We start from the raw sequence: 16261 nt of genomic DNA on the forward strand, positions 1-16261 counted from the left end.
ATTGAATAAGGCAAGGTGAGATGTGCCCCAAAAATAAGGCTTGGGAAGGTTGTCTAGTGATATAAGAGCAAGTCCAAGAGATGCCCTAAACAATGTCCTAAGTCATAATTTAAGGCATTTGATGAAAAATGTTGATCCAACAATGTCCTAGTGATGCCTTATATCACTAGGACAACCTCTTCAAGCCTTATTAATAGGGCACCTCTCTTCTTGCCCTATCCTATATTTTATAATAAATTATTATATCTACTCTTTTTCTCTCTCTACTTTATATTGTGTTTTAATGATGAAAGAGCATCTCTAATAATAAAATATTAAACATATATTAAAAATAAGGCACATTGTTGGAGTTGAACTTAAATAAACATGTCTTAAATCAGTAGGACATCATTTTTTAGATTATATTTGGGGCACCAACTAGGATACTGTTGGACTTGCTCTAAGGCAGGGACGAAGCTACGTAGGGGCCAGAAGGGGCCATGCCCCCCCCGGTTTCCGTAATACTATAATTTGTATTATATAATTTTGAAAAAAATTATATTTTCTCTTTATATTTATATAAATATAAAAATTTGCCCCCCCCCCCCAAAATATTTGTTCACTCTTAAGAGATAATTAACAATATAAGATGAAGTGTTTAATTTTTAGATTTCTCTAATTTATGTATTATACCAAATTTATAAATAAAAATAAACAAATATATATATATATATATATATATAATTATACTATTTAAGAAAAAGATTTATGTGATAAAGGTAAACGTCAATATAATTCTTTTACAAAAATAAGAATTTTTGGTGGAGGATTTTCTTATCCTGAGAAACTTATACCCCACTTATTCATTTTCGTAGAATAAAGTTAGTCTTTGTGCATTATCAATTTTTTAATTAATATTAATATTTTTCTACTCATCGTCAATTCAAATTTCATCATCCAGGTAATATTTTTACTTGTTTAACCTATAGTTTGTCATCTTGTAAATAAGTATAATATTTTTTTTTAAGGTTAATAAGTATAATATTTAGTTTTTGAGATATTGTAAAATTTTTACTTACTCTTGTTTAAAATATAATATCATTTTTTTTGAAGTACAATTTCATTTAATGTGTGTTACTTGCTAATTAAAGATTATCGTATAATTTAGAGTTATTATGATGAGTTTCCTGATATTTTATACTCTTATATATCTAAAGACAAATAGCTAAATATTTTAATTGACACAATTATATATTTGATTTCCTGGTTTAAAAGAAGGCAAGGTTCTACTATAATTTTTTTACTAGTATTTTTGTATTTATTTTATATTGAATATTTTACTGTGTTGACCAAAAATTTCATTGTGTTGAAGAAAATTTTTTGGCCCCCCTTATAGATGTTTGCTGGCTTCGTCCCTGCTCTAAGGCATCACTTGAACATTGTGGATCAAGTTTTTTGGTCAATTGCCCTAAATTATAACTTAGACATGATATAAGGTATCTCTTGGACTTGCTCTAAAGTATTCGAATGGAAAAACTAACTTAAAAGACACTACATAAACTATGCACTGGTGGAACTATTCATAAGACCAGAGCAAATATACAATCAGCTAGCTGAAGTCATTTCGAAATATAGAGAATGGCTATAGATTCGGGTCTTAGATCAACGTTGTTGCCACTTTTCCTCCTCGCCATGGTCCTCTCTCCAGCATTGCCAGCTGAGGCAGCTCGACTCCCTCATCGAGGTTAGCCATTCATGTGTACATTTAATATTATCTGATATATATTTGGGGTACGTATTTCTATTGAATGATATATGTTTGATGTGTGTAGAGCTGCTTGGAGGAGGAGCACTATGTGTTGCTTGTGTATGCTGTACTCGACCACCACCAGGAAAGTGCTGTGCCAAGTGTTGCGCCTCTCCTATAGTTGATCAATCTCGAACTGCTTCTCCATGAGATTCATCGATAAATATATGATCAAATAGTGATGTTCTGAAGCTGGTCAATGAATGATCTTACATGTCTAAAACTATCTTATGGTTCATGTATTAATAATATGGATGTAAATTCCTCTGTTGTGGGTGTTGCTGTTTTCTCACTACTGTTATCAGTTTGAAGTTTGGAAAATTATTCATTTGGTTGTTTGATGGTGAGCTTCCCATCTCTGCACGTGCTTATGTTAACTTCTTTTTCTTCTAATATAATTATTCTTTATCTTCTGAATTTTTCAACCATTCATTTCTTCGATATCGTTAAAATGTTACAATATATTAATAAAGTAATGTTGAAATATAACATAAGATTCATGTAGATATTTTTCTAACATCTTAAAATTTTAGATGAACTCATTGTCAACATTATGATATTAGGACTCTGATTTCACGGAGGTCTCAAGTTCGACTCTCCAACGGAGGTCTCAAGTTCGACTCTCCATCAATGAACTCACAATTTAATATGGACATGTCAAAAATGGATAACCACACGAGCAAACTCAAATGATAATGGCGATATATTTAATTTTGAATTTAAATTTGCCGCTAGATCTTCCGATCATGTGTTGATAGCTTACCATCTCAACTTGTGTTTATGTTATTCACCGCCTCATAAAAAAAATTCTGTTTCTGGTAAAAATCCATGTCTCTTCTTATATGTCGGAGCACAAAAGAAAAACACAGCTTAATCAAAGTATCAAACACAAAAAGGAGTTAAGTTATCCAAGTAAAACTTTAATTCTTTATTACAATTCCCAGTCACACAGACCAAAAAATGGTACACCCTATAATAATACAATCCCTTTATTTCATTTTAAGAACATAAGCAAACAGATGACAAAAAATTTAACTGATCCGATTATCACTATAAAATTGTTTTAGTATCAAGCTAGCTAGTTCCAAGTCCAAGAACCGTCAAGGACAAACGCAACAAGCACATTTTCGGGACGGGGCTGGTTCGCAACATATACAATTGATGCACACAAGCCTGTTCTCACCTGTTTCTGCATTTAAACAACAACGAAAGACCGAGTTATAGGCCAGATTTTTAACAAAGTATTTTGTGTTGTGTAAAGGGAGAAGTGAAGTAACCTGGAACACGAAATCGCGCAGCTTGGGATGGAACCACCAGGGCTGGTGACAGAAGAATTGCCAAGACAAATAAGGTGAGAAGAACGGAGCTGGAATTGCTGTTAGAACTTGTCATTGCTTAGAGCAACAATGTATTTAGTTGTCTCGCTCAAATGTGATTGCTTAATGACAAGACAAACGTGTATTTATAGGGATTCTAGGTGAGCTGATTTGTAGCGCGTTTTTTTTTGAAAAATTTGTGTGAATTAGGAAATTGACGTGGTAGTTTTGGGGAGTTTGGGAAAATTGGAGAACAGAATAATCAAATAAAATTAAATGAATTCTTATTTGACCCGAGTTATCAATGGTTTTAGAATTACTATTATTTATGGGGTATTGAATAAATTTTTGAAATACATTTGTAGATTTTCATATTTTATGTGTATTTGTATAATTTTAAAAAAATTATAATTATGAAAAACATAAAAAAATTTTAGAAAGAATGTCTCCGTAACTTTTGAAAGTTCTTTCCTAATTTGCTATATCCGTCCCTGATGGGTAAGTCATTTTATATATATTATCTAGCAAAATGAAAAGTCGTATTAATTAGTTTATGTTTTGATGTAGATTTGTTGGCGTTATATACATCAAGATAAGCTATAATTAATTAATTAAAATCAATGGCGTGACAGAGTGATAAGTTTCTGACCAGACTAATCCTCCGTTCGATTTATACATCATGTACTTAATTTAATGTTACGAGAGCCACGGTAATTCAAATTCTAATGGAGATTAATTCTCTTCAAAGATAAATAAACAAATATACAGAGAGTGATAGGTTGGTCGCAAACCACTCGAAAAGATTAATTATGAAAAGACAGAATATTTATGATGACTAAAATATTTGAACGCATGTTTACATAACAAATTCATCACTTTATCCCCTGTTTCCTTGTTTGTTGGAATTGAGTAGCAAATGTGATGCAACTTCGTGGCATCCACGGTTGAGTCAAATATTATGAAAAGAAATTGCATTGCAACTATCGAGTATTTTAAACCTTAAATTCTCGAATTGCAATTGCATCAGCGGTGTTGGTTTGATAAAGAGCTAGGAATAATTAAGTGGATTCGTACAGTATTGAATTGTTCCTGGTAGAGTGCAAGTACTCATTCAACCTTTGAGAAACCTAAGTCGTCGTTCTCAGTCCTTAGTCCTCTACACAAGAAGAATACTACAATTTTGATGGAAAATTCTGCATACAATGATATTGCAAGGAAAAGACTCTCTTTTACGCCCTGCTCCCGAATTATAATCAGGAAGGAAAGAAAGTCAGAATGAAGTAAAGTTATGTAATTTTCACTTCTGTTTGTGCTCCCGAATTTTTTAAAAGGGTGAAAGTAGATGCAAATATAGCATATTTTCACTCCAAAGGTTTCACTCCAAAAGTGGGATGTTGCTTTCACTTGCATTCACTTGCTTTCGGGAGCAGGGCCCTCAAGCTCATCTTGTTTTATGCTTGCTCAATAGTAGTATGTGTTGAAGCTAACTATTCAAGCATATACGAATAGGAAATTCATATATTCTGTCATTCTGCGTAAGTTCTCTGATATTTTTTTCCTGTGCTTATAATTTGGCAAGAAACATATGAAAAAAAGGAAAACAATAAAATCATTCTAACAGGAAAAAAAAAAAGACAAGTACTAAAAAACATAAACAACAGGTATTAAACTCACACCCACATTTGTTCTGATGCCAACATTACTAAAAAAAACATGAAATATAGAAATTACAAAGGAACCACAAGTACTCCTTCCATTATTGCGCTGATCCTGTTAACTAAACGAAGAACTGAGAAATTGCATCTCATTTTATTCAAGATTTCCCCAACTGAAAAGTAATCTTTCATGATCCAACCATTTAATACTTGTCTTTCACCACTTTAGCTTTGCAGGGAAGTACTGACAAAAAACAAGCATATATTATCAGAACTTGGTAAAATAAACAAACGCAGATCTTACATATGCTGATATGCTACACTGTAATTCTCTAGCTAAAATTTTACCTTCTCAATGAGTGAAAGATAGTAGGGTTTAACTTTCTCGACGTTAACTCTTTCTTTGCTTTTGCTGTACAGATCGTACTTGCTGTGAAATAAATAAACAAGATTAAGACATTAACCAGATTTATTAAGAAGTCGGTAAAGGCTTGTGTATTTATGTTCTTACTTGAACACTTGAAGCCACTTCAAATTCTCACAGTCTTCCTGGTTCATCAAGTGTTTATAAGCTCCTGCTCTGTGTAAAGCTGCAATATCGTATTGAAATAAGAAATTTAATTATTCCTCCATGGAATGAAAAAGATTCGACAATCACACTGATATAGGCAAAATAATCATCATTTTACCATAAAAAGAGTGATATCTGATAATAAAGAGACCAGCTGATGGCAAAGTAGTCCCATTCTCTTTTGCCACCTATAAACGTATAAAAAAAAACTAATTTTTCATGAAAGACATGGTTGTGCTATACAAAAAATACTTCCGCGGAAGAGGCTTAGAATTACCATATACATGTAGTCATCATGCCCCCATGACATCATCACATTGTTAAGTCCGCAACCTTCAGAATAAACCCCATACTTGGTATTATAAGCAGGGTTGTTGTTGTCTGGATTCTCCTTGAAGTACTGTTAACAAGGTTTGCCATGTTTTGCACATAATTTTCACAGAACTTGTATTGCCTTATTCGTAGATAAATAGAACTACCATTAAATTAGCAAATTGAAAAGCATAGTAAAAATTTGACCTTGTGATGAACAATTGATTCATCGAATGCACACCCAACTGGATATGTGTCACCTGGAATATGTATAGATCTTGGTCAAGAGATAGTAAGCACAAATGAACAGGGGCATGAAGATAAGTGTATTATAAGCGAAATTTTGTAAAGTGGTTAACACTTGCCTACAACAGCCCACTGAGGAAGCTCCCCAAAACTTGGATGCAGAAGAACCTTTCCAAGATCTAAAACAAAACCAAAAATACATAAGGTCTCGTGTACTGGTACGACTATAATCATGATCATAGGAATAAACATTTATATACCATGAACAAGGGCCGTAAGGTGCAACCAATCTTCATTGGGGTGATCTTTTCGGATAGCTTCAGCTGTCTGCAACAAATGTTCAATCTGAGGTTCTTCAAGGTCAGGATCGCTATCGTCGACAACATTGTTGAGAAGTTCACAGCATTCCCATATGCTCATTTCCACCTTGTCCAACTTCTCATACTCCGCTCTCATCCTTTTCACCTACAGACGATTTAGGATTGATCTATATTATTTTCTGAAATATCAAATTATATATCAAATTATCAACAATAAGGTTCACAGTCATGTTGCTTACATAATCATAAGTTTGGTTGATGTGATTGGTCCTGTAGAATTCCTCAACACCCTTTTGCCTGTGGCTTTCAGCATTATAATCCCTGTGGATAAAATTTTATATTATTATACATACTGAAGGATTATCTAATAGGAAATAGAAGCTCAAAACTATAATTCAAGAACTTATTAGACCAGATACCCTGTCTATTGGCGAGAAACAACAGGAATTGGAGAGGGATGATATAACATCCAAGCCGACAAGACATACATACCGAACCCAATAGTCCAACATATAAGTTTGATCGATTTTTTATACTTGTAATGGCCACAAATCTTTTTTTTAAAGGAGTACTAGACTACTACTCAAATTTGTGCTACAGATTTCATATAATACCAGCAAGTTTTGTAACTAATATTTGAAGATTTCTAGTCCTAAAAGATACTGTTGAAACTAAAGGTAGTCAATGATTTACAATTCTGCAACAAATGCATATAAATGACTACTAATCAATATATATTATTTCAAAAAACCAAACCTAAATTTGTTGCCAAAAGAATTGGTCTGCGGAACGAAAAATCCCCCATCCAATCCAATTTCCTTTTCAGCAGTGCTAATATGCCCCTCCTCCGCTCGACCTCCTGCTTCAACAACCAAATAACTAGCAACTAATTAGCAAAAAAAATGAAAAAAATTATTAAAAAAATATAACTGAGGCCAACATACATACTGTTGACGAGATATAAATCCGAATATAAACATGCAATTAGTAACAAATGTCTTATAATCTGATCTGGCTAAGGAACAAAATCATACTCTTAAACAATACCCAAGATCTAAATTATAAGTGTAACAACATGCACACCTTAAGTATTTCCGGTTCGATCAAATAACAATGAAATGATATTTTTGTAAATTGTAATGTAATCGAGAAAACAGGATAACTTACCGAATTGAGGTTGATCAATGATGATTGTCATTGTAGTTGGCGAGCTCAACAACGGAGAAGAGAGATTTTATTTTATTAATGAGATTTTATTTAAAATTATGTATTCTCTCCAGAGTCAGGGCGATTTAGGCGGCCGATTTCGAAATTCAAAATTTCAACCGTCCGATCGGAATTTTCAGGCGTTCAGAGATCGCAGGCAGCAGGAAGATGACAAGCTTGTTAAGAACTTCATATGGGCTCATAATCATCTGGTTGATAGGTCAACTTTGGCAGATCTTAACGTGGGGAATGAGATTGCGATCAAAGAAGCCCTGGAACAGATCCATTCACGAAGCCTGGAGAACCTCAGATTACCAACTCAAGGTAAGTACACTGAAGGTAAATCGTACCAAGAAGCCTTAAAAACCCCAAAGGGAGTCGGTGATGTTCATGGAAAGTTAGAAAGGGAAGAGGGTGAATGGCAGAAAGTAACTTACAGAAAGAAAGTTAGTCCAAGAAAGGGAGTAAATCGTGGAGACTTTTACACGATCTTCTTGAGAAATATTCCTGATGAGGCAACGGGTCGAGAAATATGGCAATTCTTTCGTGGATGTGGTAATATTTTGGATATAATTCTGCCGAGAAAAAGAGATAGAAATGGTAAAAGAATTGGCTTTGTTCGCACCGTTAGCGAGTTAGAGGCTGGAGCAATTATCAATAATGCCAAAATGAATAAAGGTCTAGGGGGAAGAATCAACATGTCAATAAATCAGTTTGAAAAGGCACAGCGTAAAGAGAAGCCTTTGGCAAGCAAAGTGGAAGAGAGAGTTCTTAATGAGAATGAGAAAGATGACAGCTTTCAGAAGAATGGGAATGATGACAACTTCCAGAAGAAAATGTTTGAATTTATAGAAGTAGAAATAGATGAAGAAGTGGAGAAGGCTTTAATGGAAAGCAAAATTGGATACTCTTGGTTTGATGAAGATGTTAGGGATATGCAGGAGAAATTTTGTGCCATGGGCCTTTCGAAGTACAGAGTGATCTCCCTCGCTAAAAAGAAGTTCCTAATTAGTAAAAATCATAAAGACAGTTGGGAAGAATTGGATAAAACAGATCTGTCAGTATGGTTCAGTGCTATCAGGAATTATGATGAATTTGATCATGTGGTCTCTAGGGTTACATGGCTGGAGTGTAGGGGATTACCTATGCCTGCATGGAGGGAGGAAAATTTGAAAGCTTTCACTGATAGATTGGGGAAATGGGCTAGTTGGTCATACCAAAGTGATAGCTTGGATAAATTTTTCAATCCACTAATTTGTATTGACACAAATAGTGCGGACAAGATAGCTGAAGAAATGGTCATTATGTATAAAGGAAATCAAAGGAAAATCAGCTTCATTGAAGTTTCAGAAGAAAGCTATTTGGTTGGGAAGGTATTACCAATGGAGTTCACAGAGGCCCAACCTCATAAGGAGCATATTGATGAGAGCTCAATAGGAGAAGGGGTGGTTAATGATAAGGATCGTAGCAGGAAGACTGCCACAGCTAATTCGAGTAAAAGCAAAAAGAAAAAGTGCAAAGATATAGTGGCAGTTTACCAAACAGAAAACAATAGTGAGTTCGAGGTGGATCGTAAATCATCCCCTGAGGTTGAGGTGTTTAATAATTTCAGGCATAAGGCTTCCAGTTCTGAAGTGTTGTCGGTTGGCTCCTTCCAACCTGAAGAGATACTCAAGTCTGAACATTGTGCAGCCAACTTGAATCATAGTTCTCAATCTACATTGTGCTCAGGAGTAGTAAGGAAGTTAAGGGTAAAGAGTAGAAGGGGAAGGCCCAAGAAACTGAAAGCACAACCAAGAAACCCTTTTGACATAGGGGTAAAGTTCAAAATCAAAAGATACAACAAGGCGTGTGGCAGAAATATTCAGAGGTCAAAAAGAAGGAATACTTTAGATAGCTGCCTCCAAGTTATTCCCAAACAAGCCATCGGTAGTTCGGTAAAAGAAGCTTTGGAAATCATATCCACGGCAGAGAATATGGGTCTTGCCATAATAGGGGATCGAGAGATGGTAATTCAGGAAATAGCTAGGAAGTTGGAAGTGGGTGAGTTATAAAGTTGTTTGTCTTAGTTCACTTAGTAGTTTGAGTTATCTAGTGTATTGATTGTTTTGGGAATATTAATATGGAGCACGTTAAGTTGTTGTCATGGAACATTAGAGGTTTGAATAATAGTGTAGCCAAGAGAAATCTTAGGGATTTAGTCAACAAGCACAAAGCAGAGGTGGTATGTTTACAGGAAACAAAAAAAGAACATTGGTCTGCCTTTGAGAGAGATAGAGTTCTAGACCTAGGGCAGTTTGGGATGGTGTATCAGTCGTCTAACGGGTTATCGGGTGGTCTAGTTACATTCTGGAAGCTGGTTACATTCAAGTGTGTGGCATTGGCACAGGACACAAGCTGGATTTGGGTATCTTTGTTGGATGAGAGTAGTGGAGACAGACTTCATATTGTTAACGTCTACAGTCCCTTAATACTAGATCAAAAGAAGAAGTTATGGGATGCTCTAGAGGGAATAATAAGCTGCATACAGGATGAACCAGTTTGTTTTGCTGGAGATTTTAATTGCGTCAGATCCATTGAGGAAAGAATGAATTGTGCTTATCAAAGTAGGGACACAGAATTGTTTAATGATCGAGTCAAAGATTGCAATTTGATTGAATTGGATTTAATGAATGCCAAGTTCACGTGGTTTGGGGGAGAAGGAAAGAGAAGTAGATTAGACAGAGTTTTTGTGAACACCTGCTGGTTTCAAAAGGGTAATTGGCGTTTAACAGCACTAAACAAGAAGCATTCAGATCATAAGCCACTGATTCTCAATAGTACCATCGTGGTGAAGACCCCAAGGCCTTTTAAGATCTTTGATTGTCACCTTAATGAGAATCTCTTAGAAGAGCTAAAGCAAATGTTCAAGCATACACAAGGTTGGCAGGGCGTAAGTATACATCAAGTTCTCAAATCAGTAAAGAATCTCATCAAAGAAAGGACCTCAGGAGCCAAAAGTCAAATGGATTCCAAGATTGCAGCACTAGAGCAGTTTGTGAACAAATTAGAGGAGTCAGATAAGGACATTAATAAATATCATCAAGTCAATAAGCATCTTCATGAGCTATACAGAGTTCGGGACTCCATGCTAAGGCAAAAGGCTAGAGTGAATTGGATTGCACTTGGAGATGGGAATACTAGGTTCTTTCATCGTGTAATTCAAAAGAGGACAGCAAGAAACAACATCAACAAACTTCTATTTGAGGGAGTATGGCTTAGAAACTCAGAACAGATCAGGGAGGCGTTTCTATCCTATTATTCTTCATTCTTCAAACGCAACCATGTGGAAGTATTCGGTTTGGGCTCGGTGGAACTTCCAACTCTATCCGAAACGGCCAAAAAACAGTTAGTTGCAAGAGTCTCTATCCAAGAAGTTGAATATGCTCTAAATAATCTAGCAGATCTCAAAGCTCCTGGACCTGACGGTATGAATGTTAAGAGCATGAAGTTCTTATGGCCAATCATCAAAGACAAAATGTTTGCTTTCATAGACAATTTCTGCAGAACTTTCTACATGCCAGCAGGGGTTAATTCTTCATTCATTACCTTGATTCCGAAGGGTCCTAACCCTTCGGCCGTCAAAGATTTTAGGCCTATAAGTCTCATCAACTCTTCCATTAAAGTTTTGCTAAAAATTTTAGCTGCAAGATTAGCATCACAGATGGACAAATTGATAGATGATCATCAATCAGGATTCATAAAGGGCAGGCAAGCGGTTGACAGTATTTTGGTAGTTAAAGAGGTTGCTCATTCCATATTACGTAAAGGAGCCCGAGGACTCATCTTAAAGCTGGACTTTGAGAAAGCGTTCGACACAGTGAACTGGAAATTCCTGGAAAATACTCAAATTTCTATGAATTTTGATGCAAAGTGGTGCTCTTGGATAAAAGCAATTCTGGAATCGATTAGGACCTCTATCTTAGTTAACGGCAGTCCTTCTAAAGAATTCTCTCCAGCACGCGGGCTCAGGCAAGGTGACCCTGTTTCACCTTTATTGTTCAATCTTATAGGTGCTGTGTTAAGTTCATTGTTTAAAATAGCGGCGTCTAAAGGTATTTTTAAGGGCATCTCGCTTGGTTGCTGTCGGGAGAACATCACGCATTTGCAGTTTGCAGATGATACCATTGTTTTTCTAGACGGAACATTAGATTCAATAAAAGGAGCGAAGAGGGTGCTCCAATGCTTCCAACTCTTATCGGGTTTAAAAATAAATTATGAAAAGAGTGAGCTTTATTCCTCTAAATTTCTTTCTCCAGTTGCACATGAGGCTGCTGCAATATTTAAGTGCAAGGTAGGTTCTTGGCCCATGAAGTACTTAGGTGTACCAGTAGGTACCTCTGCAAGAAGGAAGGTTTTTTGGGAGCCACTAGTTAAAAAAGTGAGGAGTAAGCTAGCAAGGTGGAAGGCTGAATCATTAAATCAAGCAGGTAGGTTAACCTTGGTGAAATCAGTTTTGGATAGTATACCGATATATTGGATGAATCTACACATTTTGCCTGTTGCTGTGATTAATCTGTTAGAACAAATTAGAAGAAATTTTCTATGGGGTCATTACTCACAGTCAAATGAGCAAAGGAAGATACATCTTGCTTCCTGGGATCAAGTATGCAAGCCCAAGAATGCAGGTGGTCTTGGATTAGTGCCTTTAAAGATTAGGAACTTGGCTTTGTTGGGTAAGTGGTTCTTCAGATGGGCTAATGAAAGGAATAGGAGTTGGAACAAGTGGACAAGAGGCAAATATAATCTTTCTATCTCAGATAATCTGCACTCAATTCTCAGCTGCTCTGCTCTCTCAGATAGTTTGAAAGATTTTGGGGGGTTGTTAAACAGGGAGCATTTAAATAATTTACTAAAGCCCTCAAATTTCAAGTGGCAGGTAAGAAATGGGGCAAAGACACAGTTCTGGGAAGACACATGGTATGGTGATAAGCCCATCAAAGACATTTTCAGGAGGCTGTACAGTTTAACTACAATGAAGCATTCTTCCATATCGTCCTTTTTGGATCATTGGTATAAACAAGGACATGCAGGAGTAAACTTATGGTCCAGAAATTTGAGAGGTTGGGAAGAAGAGAAGGTATCAGAATTAGAAGATATTGTCAAGTCAGTACATCTGGAATTAGGGGATGATACTCTAGTATGGTCATGCACAGGGCAAAGTTATTCAGTTAACAAAGCTACCAGCTTGCTACAAAGTCAGGAGGTAACTTCTTGGAAATTTATTTGGAAAATAAAAGTGCCCCACAAAATCAAGATTTTCTTGTGGAAATTGCAATTAGGAATACTCCCTACAAGAATTTTGCTCAGTAACAGAGGTATGAATCTGCAAGAAGGTGTTTTTTGTCCTTTGTGTCAAAAATGCGAAGAATCATATCAGCATCTTATGTTTGAGTGTGCAATTTCCAAACAGCTTTGGTCAAATATTTTTACATGGTGGCAATTTGCTTCACCTACTAGTACAGTATTCACGTCGGATGTGTGCTGGAGTATAGCTAAAATGCTCCCTCAAAAAATTTTCAGAGAAGTCTGGAAAACAGTCATCAGTGCCTCATTGTGGTCAATATGGTTAATGAGGAACCAAATTGTTTTCAAGCGCATCAATTCTCTAGAAAAGTCCCTTTTATTGTATGTTAAAGACACAGCTTTTGTTTGGTGCCAAACGTATAAATTAGTTCATGAGAAAGCTAAGATTTGGTGGGGAACTAATCCTATGGGGGTGATTACAAATTCTGAAAGGATCTTATTTTCAGAAAGCATGCAGGATAATGCCGAGTTATTTGCTTATACAGATGGGTCTTGGAAGAAGCGCAATGGAGGCTGCTTGTCTGGCATGGGAGGGTATATTATGAATCGAAAAGAAGATGCACTTTTCTCCTTTGCAGGTCCTCTGCAGGCTAAAAGTTCTTTAGAAGCGGAGAGAGAGGCTTTTATTTATTTAATCAATTCGTTTGCAAAATCTTCATGGAAGCACACATCACTTCTGGTTTATTCAGACTGCATGGAGTTAATACAAAATATCTGGGATTTTCAGCTGCAAAATGAGGAAGGAAAGTGTTTTAATTTTCCACATTTTATTCGAAGGGATAATATCAGAATTCGGTATTTGGAGAGCCATTTAAATGGTAGGGCAGATAGATTAGCAAAATCTGGCGCCCTGAAACAAAATCTGGCCAGCCATTGGGCAAAAACTTCATGATTATGCTTGCCTTGGTTACCTCAAGCCCAGAGCTTGGATAGATTCCCCAACATAACTTTTCTTGGAAATCAACATCATCTTGCATGGCTATTGGTTAATCATCCTCTGGTTATATTAACTCATCCAATCTTTTGGCTATATAAACTCATATTCAGTTCTGGTTTTATCATCACAAAGCAAAAACTACACTGAAATAGCTATGGCAGAAGTTGAGCCGGTAGATGCAGGTTCGAGATGGAGAATGCCAAGAAGAGGAATGGTGAAGATCAACGTGCATGGGTGCTTCTTCGCAGAAGCTCTTCCAAATGGTAATGTAACAGGAATTGGGGTTGTTATTCGCAACAGTAGGGGAAAAATTCTTAGGATGATGTCTGGTTCGCTTGGCATCCGTAATCGGCGAGTCAATGAGTATCATGCCATGCTTGAAGGTTGCAAGCGAGCTTACGTGGATGATTGGGAGCATTACATTTTGGAATCTGATCATTTCGAGTCTTTCTGGGAGTGGCGTAACTCAGGTCTGGAAGGTGTGCATCCGGATCATGCATTCGTGGTCCAGCAGCTCAATCAAAGAAAAGATGACATTAACATTGAGTTGGAGGTTACTTTGTGTGACCATAATGCCAATGAACTTGCTGCTTATTTGGCAAACCATGGTGCACACAACTACAAAGTCATGGTGGTGATAGCTCAGCCGTTTGGGCGAGTGTTTGAATTGTGGAGTCTTGATATGGGGCTTGGCCCAGTGGATCAGCAATTCATGGCTGTTAATGAAGCAGACCTAGCTCCAGAGGTGGTTGATGGGGAAATGGATCAAGAAGATGATGTGGTTGGTGGGGTTGCTGCTGGTGCCGTAGCTTTGGCCAATGGAGGGGAGCATGAAGTTATCGAGATTCTGGATTGAGTTGTTTGTTTGAGAATCCTGGAAGAAGTTAAAGAATCAGATGTTAGGATATATATTGCATGGGTATTATGGTTAAAAGTACTTAGTTAAGAAGTATTTTGGTTAGTTCTGTCGCTAGTTGATCAGCTGTTTGTTTCTAGGTTTGAATGCTGTAATCAGTCTGCATATCTTGCGTAGATGTGCCATTTTGTTCCCCTATTATATATATATATGTTTCTGCTTGCTTTTCAAAAAAAAAAAAAATGAGAAACTAGATGATAAGACTAAGCAAAGAACAGATAACGATGGAGGCATATGTAAATGTGATACGTATTTATAGCTGCCGGCGAGTCCTTCCCTGAGATTTCACTGTTTTCATGTCCTTGCCTGAAATTCTCAACTATAATCCGCCACCTACGTGTTCTTTGTTTCAATATTATTTTTAAGGACATCTTTATTATTTTATTTATTTATGGTTCAATTTTCAAAATTGATCATGTGTTTCTTTTTCTTACTTTTAAATCAATCCTGGGACATAATAAACTTTTATGATCATTTTTGAAATCCGATTAATCTTTATAAATTTTTCTTAATTAAAGTATATTAAATAATTTATTAAATTAAAATATTATATTACTTTAATTATATTTAATTATGAACAACCAAAAAACTTGTGATATAGTAAATATATATTTGTTAATAAATAACTAATATAATAATACTACTTAAATATCTAATAATTTAATATTAAAATACATCCAATTTTCACTCCGATTAATTCCTGATTTTCAATTAATTCTGAATTGGTAACTCAACCGATTAGTTCCGACTCCCAATTTCTGCAACACTCGTTACAACGGATTTTTCCGAAGATAAATGAAATATTAAAAATTTATTTGTCAAATCTATCTACAGTTTTGAATAAGAAATTTAAATTAATCTTTGCCACAGTCCTCAACTGAAATTTCACCAGTTTCATGTCCTTCCCTGAAATTTCAACAAACTCTTGTCTCCATACGTGTTCTCTTCTTTCTATTTTAGTTCTTTCTTACGACTTTATTATCATTTATATTTATAATATTATCTAGATTTTGATTTTCGATAAAAAAGTTGTATTCAAATATTTTGCTGCGACGTTGAAAAAAATATTAAAAAATGAAATATAACAAATTAATTTCAATAAATCAAAACTTTCGGTCATCCTAAATTTATTAATATATCAAGGTTTAACCTATAAAACGGACACCTGTTTGTTTTAAAAAAATGAAACGGGCACCCTATTTGCATGTACTTGAAATTTTGACGGTAAGGATAAAAATCGAAAGTATGAATATATACGTGTCGTGTTGATTTTCGCTTTCCTACCTATTTTAATCTGCTGGTCTTATCCAACACGGTTGCATTTGGAGTTATCATTGTTCTCTCTGTCACTCTGTGTAAGCTGCATACTCATGTATTGCATCACCTGTAACGAGGCTCAGGGCAACAGTGGTGATCCAAATTTGGATTAGTACTATTCACTGATCCAAATTTGAGGCAGATTACTCCAAATTCTCCTCCAGCAGTGATCCAAATTTGGATCAGTGAATAGTACTGATCCAAATTTGGATCACCACTGTTCACTGATCCAAATTTGGATCACCTACTTTATTATAAAATAATGATTATTTCTATATCTTTCGTTTATCGGACTTAAAATTAATTTGTGATTATTAATATTTAATTAATAAT

General features: G+C 35.6%; 1 protein-coding gene and 2 long non-coding RNA genes across 4 annotated transcripts; 1 reads left to right on the forward strand and 2 right to left on the reverse strand.

Moving 5' to 3' along the window:
• Positions 1 to 1489: 1489 nt before the first annotated feature.
• LOC135150212 (uncharacterized) lies at positions 1490 to 2198 on the forward strand. The gene is made up of 2 exons (XR_010288493.1): positions 1490 to 1723; positions 1812 to 2198. It is a non-coding gene; the product is annotated as an uncharacterized LOC135150212 (long non-coding RNA).
• A 492-nt stretch (positions 2199 to 2690) lies between these two features.
• On the reverse strand, positions 2691 to 3223 carry LOC108208482 (uncharacterized). Its single transcript, XR_001804311.2, has 2 exons — positions 3064 to 3223; positions 2691 to 2975 (listed from the first exon to the last, which is right to left on the reverse strand). It is a non-coding gene; the product is annotated as an uncharacterized LOC108208482 (long non-coding RNA).
• A 1465-nt stretch (positions 3224 to 4688) lies between these two features.
• LOC108210027 (inositol oxygenase 1) lies at positions 4689 to 14940 on the reverse strand. 2 transcript variants are annotated; one of them, XM_017381266.2, is made up of 12 exons: positions 14793 to 14940; positions 7374 to 7450; positions 6963 to 7065; positions 6446 to 6527; positions 6147 to 6351; positions 6006 to 6065; positions 5848 to 5900; positions 5606 to 5728; positions 5447 to 5516; positions 5269 to 5347; positions 5106 to 5187; positions 4689 to 5001 (listed from the first exon to the last, which is right to left on the reverse strand). In XM_017381266.2, the coding sequence occupies exons 2-12, from the start codon at positions 7402 to 7404 to the stop codon at positions 4975 to 4977; spliced, it is 915 nt and encodes a 304-aa protein (XP_017236755.1). In that variant the 5' UTR covers positions 7405 to 7450; positions 14793 to 14940; the 3' UTR covers positions 4689 to 4974. The 2 variants fall into 2 exon arrangements, with proteins under 2 accessions (XP_017236755.1, XP_063944106.1); XM_064088036.1 differs by lacking the exon at positions 14793 to 14940 and adding an exon at positions 7850 to 8370 and having other exon boundaries at positions 7374 to 7708.
• Positions 14941 to 16261: the final 1321 nt, after the last annotated feature.

Source organism: Daucus carota, chromosome 2 (assembly GCF_001625215.2).
Source record: "Daucus carota subsp. sativus chromosome 2, DH1 v3.0, whole genome shotgun sequence".
Lineage (NCBI taxonomy): Eukaryota > Viridiplantae > Streptophyta > Magnoliopsida > Apiales > Apiaceae > Daucus > Daucus carota.

Excerpts from the sequence above, each read along its gene's own strand:
- LOC108210027 (XM_017381266.2), bottom strand. The coding sequence starts at position 7,404 with ATGACAATCATCATTGATCAACCTCAATTCG. Across the intron at positions 6,352-6,445 it reads TCAACCAAACTTATGATTAT|GTGAAAAGGATGAGAGCGGA; the intron begins GTAAGCAACATG and ends AATCGTCTGTAG. Across the intron at positions 5,188-5,268 it reads AAGTGGCTTCAAGTGTTCAA|CAAGTACGATCTGTACAGCA; the intron begins GTAAGAACATAA and ends TTTATTTCACAG.